General features: G+C 38.9%; 1 protein-coding gene across 1 annotated transcript; it reads right to left on the bottom strand.

Moving 5' to 3' along the window:
- Nucleotides 1-291: 291 nt before the first annotated feature.
- Nucleotides 292-1,589, bottom strand: GCK72_010959 (uncharacterized protein; the record flags this gene model as incomplete). The annotated part of the gene is made up of 4 exons (XM_003111449.2): nucleotides 292-444; nucleotides 616-794; nucleotides 1,271-1,336; nucleotides 1,463-1,589. 4 exons carry the CDS (start codon nucleotides 1,587-1,589, stop codon nucleotides 292-294), a joined length of 525 nt encoding a protein of 174 aa, XP_003111497.1.
- Between the last annotated feature and the right edge of the window lie 8,589 nt (nucleotides 1,590-10,178).

Here is a 10,178-nt window from a genome sequence, read left to right as displayed (position 1 = left end):
AAAGATAGAGACCATCATCATCCATCAAACTCAAATTGAGTTTTTGAAAAAAAAAAGACGAAAACGGAGGAACTAATTGGGAGGAAAATTTAGGAAAGTTGGAGCGGGGTGGAAGGGGGAACAAGAACATATAAAGACTAGAAGCTCCCGGAAAATTGCAGTGGAAACAGTCGATTCAAACGTTTATATCGTTATATCGCGGTGACATTATATCAATATCCACATTCTATAATTCAAATAGAGAATACGAAAAAGACAGAGAGACACTAAATAACCCCAAAACAAGAGAAATTAGTATTGGAAGTTTGGTTGTTTGTCGTATCCGTAATCCTTGTACCACTTCTTCTCCCACCAATATTCCGGTTGTGGCACGAAGAACTCTGGCTCTCCGTATCCCAGTTGTTCAGGCGTGTCAATTCCGAGCTCCTTGAGCACTGGTTCGATCTGCAAGAAAATACGTAGAAAATGTTGGTGGTCTGGTCATTTAGCACGGCAGCAAACCGATAAACACTTCAAAATTCTACATTAAAAATTCTGAAGAGATGACTAGTCAGTCGAGACTATTCTCGTTATTTTCAGCAAGAAAAATCTTTGCTCAAGGGGAGAATATCTTACCTGTTTAACGATGTATCCGTAGATGGTGTCACGGTTCTTTTGGTTTCCGCACTTGATCTTGATGGCCTCAAGGAATCGGACGGCGAGAGCGAAGTCATTGACACGACGGCAGGCACGGAGTCCAGCTTCTACGACCTTTGGGTCTGGGATGACGTCGTAGTCGTGCAATTCGGTGAGAGCTGGAAGAAGAAAGATAGGAATATGTTAAGAGCAGAGTTTAAAGTTGGGCTATCTGATGACGCTTCAAGAGATTAACTTTGCAAAAACATAGAATATTATATAACGAATTCATGAAATACTGGACAACATCTAGAACTACACAGAATTGGAGCGGGTTTTAATGCGAGTATTGTTTGAAAAACAGTCTTCTGTCTCAAAGTTTCGAGGAGTTGATCAAAAATAATAGTTCCACTTCTTAACTCTGGGGGCTTACAAAGAAATCTTGATATTCTAGCATCCTCATTGAAATTGAATCTTGAAAGCATCAAATTAATAATAATCGACTTGAAAATCAAACTTATTCAGTCTGTATAAAACACTTCCAGAAAATGTCACTCCGGTCCGGTCCTTGAAAAGCTCCAGAACGAACACGGGGAGCAAAAAATCGATAAAATGCCGTCTTCCGACAAAAACTAGATGCATTTTTGTAGCTTACCCTTTCGGACCTCCCATCCATCGATTTCTGGGCGGCTGAGGTAGTTGATGAAATGGTTATCGAACTCTGAAAATTGGAATTAAATTACAAGAAAAAACATTGCATTCTGCACGTAATGTTTGTTTAGCGCTCTCTTCACAACTGCCTCTGCACGTTGCTCTCAAAAATCGATAAAAACTCGAAAACACTTACTATCAGCTGGCCACTTCTCCATGACGTCGTCACCGTGTCCGGAGACTGGAGTGGTGGTGGCGATGGAGCGGATGGCTTGGCGACCGGTAGCGGCCAGACGGGTAACGGCACGTGTCAGCGAGGCCATTTTACCTAAACAATTCAAAATAAAATGTAAAAACGAGATGTTTGAACGAAGCGATTGAAAAAGTTAAGTTGGAGAACGAAAACGAAGAGAAAACGCATTAGATGTAGCTTGGGAGCTTATCGTATCGAAAAATAAATTATTTCTTAATAAACTGAAAATTATCAGATAAATCTGGAAGGTATTGAGTCTCATGATGTTTTTCCACGTGTTGGACGCCGCATAATTGTCTACAGAAGACGTGGAACATCCAAAATCGTCAGAGCTCACGGAAAATAGTCCAGCAGCGTTTTTGGCATGAAAAAACTTCTTTTCAATGTCAAAAAATGACAAATTTATATGAAAACGATAGATTTTCACCTTCTCCATCTAATTTTCACAACAAAAACTCAAAAAAATCTGATTATTTGATGAAAAATAGCAAAAAATGGTGTAAAAATCGATTTACGGGACACGGACTGGGGGGTGTATTTCGGAGCGTGTTGTATACACTTGTGCGTCGGCTGTGCGGGGTTTGCACTGGGCGGACTACGGTAAAAGCGTGTTTCGTGAAAAAACGTTTGAATTTCGGCACGAAATTTGAATTTAATTTTTTTCAGTGTCGATTTACGGGACGCTTTTTTCTAAATTTTTACTTTTTTATGGATTTTGGTTAAAAATTCGCTATTTTTTAGGTTAAATTGTAGATTTACAAATGGATAAATTTATTGAAATAGTTTTATAGTCTAAAAAGTCCTCATTTCGTAGTGCGGCTCTGATAAAGGAGAAAAAATTTCTTCAACTTGTGTTAGGAAAATCTGTAAATCCCTTTTCCTTCTTTTCCCAACACTCACCTTTTGCACTTTCACTTCATATTCTCTTTTATGTATATAAATCCGAATTATGGTGTCAAATAAGTGAAATCATCCGTGAATCCTGTTGATTTTCCGATTTTCTTTTTAAAGGTCGTGGAAGATTCGACTTTTCTATTCTTGGATTCGTGATTTTGAGTAAAAACTCTTTTTCTTTAAGTATTTTTTTTTTTTTTTCCCAGATTTTTTCTCGTCTCAAAATTCAAACCATATGCCACATAAATTTCTCTTCCGCATCGATATTTTATGTTTCGGGCGGCATGAGACCCATGTTGCAATTCCCTCGTAATCCCCACAAGTCATGGGGGCGGTCTGTGTGCACGGCAAGGCGGCTCAAATCAAACGGTTTCGAAAAGAGAAGCATAACAATGAAAATAAAGAGAAATGGGTTGAGAAGGGGAAAGGGCAATTAATCGTTTAGAAGGAGGGAGAGCAGACCCCACAGATTTATGAGTTTTCATTCTCTCTCTACGTCTCTCTTTGACACCTCCATCGGCACCCGAATACACCGCAGAAGAGAGAGAAACCACAAAGTGTGTCTAAAGGCACGAATTGTTTCCAGGTCAATGGGTTACGGAGCAATGAGAGATACCCCCAACACAAGTTACACCTTTTCGTTACTTTTTTTCATCGTAGTAATTTGGAGGCTCGAAAAGCTTTCTGGTTTGAATCGAGTTTCATTGCTTTTCAAGAATATCCGTTTGTGTTTTTTAATTCTGGATGTCCACTTTGGGATTTTTTGTTCTCTTGAGGTTATTTAATTTTTGTCAGTGGTTCGTCTGGATGTCCACAACCTCCAGATATTCTCTTCATATCAGGAATGTCGATTGCTGTTTTCTGCTCAGAAAATTCAGATTATTTGTTTTGAAAATGTTGTCTGTTGTGGTTGTTCTTTATTTTTTGTCAAATTTTTTATAGCTTTTTGTTTTTCTGCAGGTCTGTCATGTTTGTCTGTACAAAATCCCTTGTATTAGTTTGACCGGCTTGTCCTAGTAATGCAACTCACATTTTCCAACGCATTCTTTGTGGATTGTCTGTCTATCTGTAGAATTGAATTTTCGCGAATTTCTATGATTTTTTTTTCGCGAAAAAGTCAAATTTTCTCACTGTCATCCAGAATTAGAAGAAATTCTGAAAAATCATCAGAAAAGCTCACATTTTCGATGAAAAATAAAAAATTGGTTCATGACAACTATACATACCTATATTCAGTTGCATCACACTTTCCAGAGAGTGAATTCCGAATTGCTCAGCCCTCCCAAGTTTATAGACGCCTGTCTGTGAGCCCATTCGTGTTTTTCTTTGGTGAGGCTGTCCCACATGCTCTTTCAAAAGGGATTGTCTCAGAACGTTTCACTTTTTCCTCAAACGTTCTGTCTACCTGTTCAGATCCCGTTTCTTTTCTATGTTCACATTGAAGCTTTCTGGTGTCAATAGTGAATCCGTGACTTTATATGTCTGTTCAATTATTCTGATACACATTTAAGACATTCTGGGTGTCGACCTAACAAAATGTTCAGAAACATCATCTTCCAACTCTCTGTCTTTCGGTATTTCCATCCGTATATCTTCCCTCCACCTCGTATCAATCATCCCTGTCTTCTCCACACCCTTATACATCCAAAAACTAAAAGTAGCCTAATTTTTGCATAAATATTCTAAGAATCCCCCCTCTCATTCCTTCACTTTCTCTCTCTCGTGCCATCTTTTTTCCCTTTTTTTAATCCTTCCGTTATCTCATGAATGATTGACATATATACACATCTCGAGGCTAGTTTCGGCGCGAAAAAGTTTTTTCTTTCTTTAGAAACTTTTTCTGAATTTTTAAGACTGTGTATTTTTTAGAAAGTTTGCTCATGTAGAATGAATTTTCTTCGTTGAGAATTCTTAATCAGCTCCATTATTTGAAACCTCGGAAAAAATCCTCGATCTCTTCCTACTTCTAAATTTATTCCCACCGTCCTACCTCCATAAATCAGCATTAGGCTCCTGTCTTTCTCTGTCGTCTCTTTCGATCTCTCACTATCTCGTTCACAAAAAAAAAGAACGTGTGAAATGAATGCATGCACAGTAATCCATCAAACGGGTCTGACCCCATCGTGACAGGACATGCTCCATTCAAAAAATTGGTTGGTCATTTCCTATTCGATTTTCTGTTCAGAAATCTCACCGAGTTGGCTCCGTTAAGCAGTTTTTAGTGAAATTTTTAAAATAAATACCGACATACGGTCTCAACTGTTCTGGCTCTTGGTCCCCCAATTACCCTTCACCCGACGATCAACGATTAGCAGCGACCCGAACTCTAACGATCCCGATTTTCGGGTTAAAAATCGTTAAACGGCCCTCGCTGCTGAACACTTCAAAGTGCACACAGATGCCAGATGTGAAGTTGGTGGAACAAAGAGAAGAAAAAGTGACTAAAGTTTTCGAACTTTTTTTAAATCAATTTCAGACCATTTTGACTCATAGAATCTTCTAAATTTTAGCCCCTCTTTTCCTCAAACCCACTAGAGATAACATACAAATTCATCTCATTTTTAATTGAATTAGCAATAAGAATTAGTCCCCTTCTCCTCTTTCCGAGACAGTGTTCCGTCTGTTTTCCCTGGAGACCGTTGGACAAAAGATGGCGACTAATCGGCTTTTATGTCAACTGTTCCCCTACCACGGCAGGAGGTCTTCTTCTCAAATATCCTACAGATGGGAATGGAATCATCTAGATATATTCAGTCAACAGATGACTGGGAGGAGGATAAGCTAGAAGAAAATTAGAAGAATTAGGAAATGGGATGGTAGAATGTGTCGACTGGCTTACAGTATGCATTGCCTCATTTTTTTGCTAGATATCTGTAACCCGCAATTCGGACGATCAGACACACAGATCGACTCCTAATTCAGTTCACTCCGCCTAATTGAGTAACACTAACACCTCTTCTATTGTTCCCATTCATTGGCTATGCCTTCACGTCCACAGTACCCATTCTGGCCAACAATACGGAGAGGTCATCTCACTTAACACCTTTTATTAACTTTCTACTCATTATTAGGTTGCTTTCTTCACATATTCACTGTTACCAGTATCCTTGAAACAGAATTCTGACCCACAGTTTTGTACCGTTCTAGATTTCAAGTTTCCAGTAGAAACTATTATTCAGCCTGGAGTCGCAAGCTAAAGTCCGGAAAAACCGTTTAACAGGGTTCATCCTTATTGAAGATTTCCCCATTTCTAGAAATCCATTATTTTTGAAAATAAGCGAGAATTGAATTAGGTACTGAAATTCCTTTTTCCATATGAACGCTCTCTTTTCTTCTCCTGAATTGAATGAATTCGAAAGAAAGCAAAAATGGAACGGCTCCAAAAAAAAGTGAAAAGTAAAATCGTTCTTTTTTGTTCCGAACCACACCCAGTAAATAAATGAGAAGTGAAAAATGAATAAGCAGCAGAGTGTCTTGTTCTAACTTCGTATAGTTAGATCACAGTTGCAAGTATTTCGGTTCATTGCAAAACTTTAAAAAGGGATATTCGGAATTTTTTCTTTTCCTTTTTTTCCGAAAATAAAAAATGAAAGTATTTTTGTGTGTTGAGAGGCGTGAAAACCTAATCAACTAAAACCTTCTTCTCCTTTTCTTCTCCTTCTTTAACTGGGTATCTCCGGAAAAACCGAAGGACCCTTTCCCTCTTTTTGTTAGTATGTCGTCCTTTTTCTTGTTGGTCAACAACCCTTTTCCTTCTTTTTCTTCAGATATCTAATTTAACATAGCTGGGTCGTCTTCGACGCGTTTTTTACATTCGGATTCATTCATAGTTGCAGTGAGCATGTCGAAAAGCGTTGAAACTTCGAATGAGACCAAATATATTAATAAAAAATGAAATAAAATAGTATGACGAAATCTATTTTTATGAATAGAAATCGTCGTGACACTGCTCCTCTTTTTTCCGTTAGTATCCCATTATGAGTCACCGAGGGTCGGTTCAGAGGACAGAGGGGAAGGAAAGAAGGACTAACTGATTGTGAAATAATAGAGACAACTCTATGCTACTGGTAGGAGAATCTATTTTGTTCTTTTCGTTTGGTTTTGGAGAACTCGGTTCAATTCAGTCTGTTTTTTTTTGAAAATCTATGTGAAAATCGGATTTTTTTTTAATCCGAAAATAGCTTAAATCCTAGGTTTTCGTTACAGGAAAATAAGCATTTTTCTCCTGAAATTCATTCAATCAGTTTCAATTCTTCAAAATGAGGGATTCAGGCCACTCAATTATATTATCACCAAAGTCTTTGTAAATCCAAATCTACACAAGCTTCCCGTAAATCTTCACTGGTTACTCGTAAATCTACACATGATTCGCGTAAATTTAGACAAGCTTCCCGTAAATCTACATAAGATTCCCGTAAATCTACACATATTATCGTAAATCTACACAAGATTCCCGTAAATCTACACAAGCTTCCCGTAAATCTTCACTGGTTACTCGTAAATCTACACATGATTCGCGTAAATTTAGACAAGCTTCCCGTAAATCTACATAAGATTCCCGTAAATCTACACATATTATCGTAAATCTACACAAGATTCCCGTAAATCTACACAAGATTCCCGTAAATCTACACAAGATACTCGTAAATAGACACTAGTTACTCGTAAATCGACACTTAAATCACATAGTTCTCGCATTCCGCCAGCTAGTTAAATTCTCAGAACCCTCCCGTAAATCTACATAAGATTGCGCTGAACCAATTCCAGCTCCCAAAGTTTTCGTGAATCTTTTACCAGGTTCCGTAAATCAACACACCATACTTTCCGTAAATCTACACGACAGTTTACATATCGAACTGTCCCGTCGTTCCCACTCATAACTCGTTCCCTCTTCTTTTCCATTTTCCCCATCTAACTCCGCTCCTCCTCCACACTTTGCAATTCAGAGCAATTCCTCCAGTTTGAAGACAACGACTTCTCCTTATTCTATTCCTCTCTTAATCGTTTATGTGATGGCTTCTCTCCGGTCCGCTCCGCCCGCCGCCGTCCCAGACCACCCTCCAGAAAAGTGGACGGACACAACTATTCGCCTATTCATTATTTTTGCTCCTCCTCCTCCTTCTTCTCTCTCTGCTCTTTTGGCTCCGTGGGAACATTTAAAGAAAGGGAGGAAGAGGATGGAATAATCTAGATATGTCGTTTTGACAACATTCGAAAATTAGTAGAAAGACGAGGAAGAGAGGGGAAGCAGCGTTCTCTTATCTGATCGTTTTGATGGGGGGTGCCCACTTGGTCAGAGGTTGTGTGGGTTCCAACGAGGCTTTTGGAAGAGTTAAGATGGTTGGTGCTCAATGGTACACGAATGTTTCGCAATTTTAAGTAAGCTTTTAGCGGAGAAGTTCCGGTATTACCATCTGAGCTTGGCTATCACGTATTTGTAATGTTCCCACTGATTCTCGTAGACTGACTAGGGAAGGCCTCCAGGTGACCGTGGAGTTATAGGGCGTGACCTAGATATATTATCGGATAGCTTTGAAAACGCTGATTCCAAATATATAATCAGTGTTTGCTCTCGAGGCCTGATATTCGAGAAAAACTTGGTCAAAGTTTGGACCCCTGGCTCGTTTTTCTCGATTACCAGAACTCGATGGTAAAAACTTAATATATAGGTATATTTGGAATCGGCGTTTTCTCAGCTTTCCAACGATATAGGTCACGACCTATAACTCCACGGTCACTCGGAGGCCTTCCCTAGTGAGTGATCATATTTTCAATTTCTGAAATAGTTTTTCGAGATGAGAGAAGTCCCCGCTCAACATACCTCAAACAGCACTTCTGTAATCATTACCTCTTCCAATTTACAACTCGCTTATCTAATCTTATCTAGGTCGGAGGTAATCAGGCCGGTCGGTCTAAACTTTGATCTATTTTTTGAAAGGTTTTGCTATGAAATCGCGTCGAGACTTCAGATTCATCATAATTTTGTCTTATCTATACTTGAGGTAATTAGGAAGATTTGCAGAGTACCTAGCAGAGTTTCGGCCTCCGTTTTTGTCTCATTACCAGTTTTTGTTGTGACAGGTGTTACATGTTTTTGATGTCTGACTGAGTACACAGATGTTCAAAAAATAACATTCTACACTTCTTGACTCTACTTTGTCTGTAGGTTCCTTCACTGTGTATCTTTTTTTTCTGTCTGTTCGTACAGATCTCTCGAATCGGCTTTCTATTGGTGACGCTCATCTAGGCTCCCGACCGAACGGAAATTTCGGTTCTACCCAGATTTTCAAAATGCCCGATTCAATTATTTATAATGTATCTTTTTGTAACCTAATAATCCCTGGTAATGTTTTCACAAGCACCACCTGTCCCCGTGTAATCCTCTGTCGTCCAGCCGGGTGGTGAGCAAAGAGAATGGATATGAAATTGAACATGTCTTCTCATGTTCTCTCTCTCTCCTCATGCACACATACATGTCATCGAAAGGGTGTCGTCTTCTTCACTCCTTCTGAAACCACCTGTCGTTTGTATCCCCCTCTGGCCATGAGGAGACACGTTCCTTTTTGGACAGAGAGTACCCGTCTCTCTATCCATCTGGTCCTCTCTCTCTCACTCTTTGTCCTTTGATGGAGGGTTGACAGGGGACAAGGACTGTTTTCCTTCAGCTGTCTGGGACCTCTCTAGGTGTAGTGGTCTCTCGGAGCATTTTCGAACAGAAATTTATGCTCGGGAGAGGTTTTTGGTGGTTTTTGAGCTATTTCGACTGGGTTCATTTGGTTTTTTCTTGAAACTTGATTTCACTTTGGTAATTTTCCTTCCTATTGTCGGCTTTTCATCATCAATTTTTGCTCTTGAGCTAGTTATTAGCGAAACCAGACATAACGAAAATTTAAAAGATTTTTCGATTTTTTCAACAGTTTTTTCTCAGTGTACGTCTCGATAGCGAACGAATGCGACTTCGCTCTAAAAATTTGAAAATTTGTTGATTTTTTTTTTTAGAAAAAAGTCGAAATTTCGACTATGTTTTCAACTATCGATAAAAACTCAAGCGTCAACTCAACCTAATTTTCGTTTTATCTGGAAATGGATTCGTTTCGGTCGCTAAAAATCATGACGATCATGGAAAAACACGATTATCAGACATGCAAAATCTCGATCCGGTCCGGGCCGGAGTCCAAAATGTGCACATTTTTTAAGACAATTTGGTTTTTTTTTATAAATTTAAAATTTTGAATTTCCAGACTAAAAATCACTTATGGACGCCATTCCGGCAGTTATTACATTGGAATCTTGACAAGGTTTTTTTTTTCAAAATCGACACAAATTTCAGTCTTTAGTGGCTCAAAATCTCAAAATTTTGAACTTTTCCAGGACCATTTGAATTTTCTATAAAGCCGTCTAGTGGTCCCCCTAAGAGCTTTATGAATACTTTTTGCTCTCAAGAGTTCTCTTGCTGAATACACATTCAGTCATCACTCCAGAAGAACTTCATTAGAATCTACCGAGAGAGATATAAAGAATACTCGTATAGTCTCCTCCACTCAACGCCTCTTTTCCTTTTCCCATTCAAGACATCTCTTCTTCTAAAAGCGGTATATTCTTCTTTTCCGCTCTTCCCTTTTTTCTCCAAAAATATCCTTTTTTGTTGGGATTCACACTGAAGAAATTCAAGAGACACACACTTTTAAATTCGATTTCTTGCCCACAAAAGTACTCGAAAATCTCGAAACGGGGTGAGAATAGAAGTGTCCCCTCTCTTCCATCA

The sequence above is a fragment of the Caenorhabditis remanei genome, chromosome III (genome assembly GCF_010183535.1).
Source record: "Caenorhabditis remanei strain PX506 chromosome III, whole genome shotgun sequence".
Classification (NCBI taxonomy): domain Eukaryota; kingdom Metazoa; phylum Nematoda; class Chromadorea; order Rhabditida; family Rhabditidae; genus Caenorhabditis; species Caenorhabditis remanei.
This window is presented reverse-complemented; position numbering and strand designations above follow the sequence as displayed.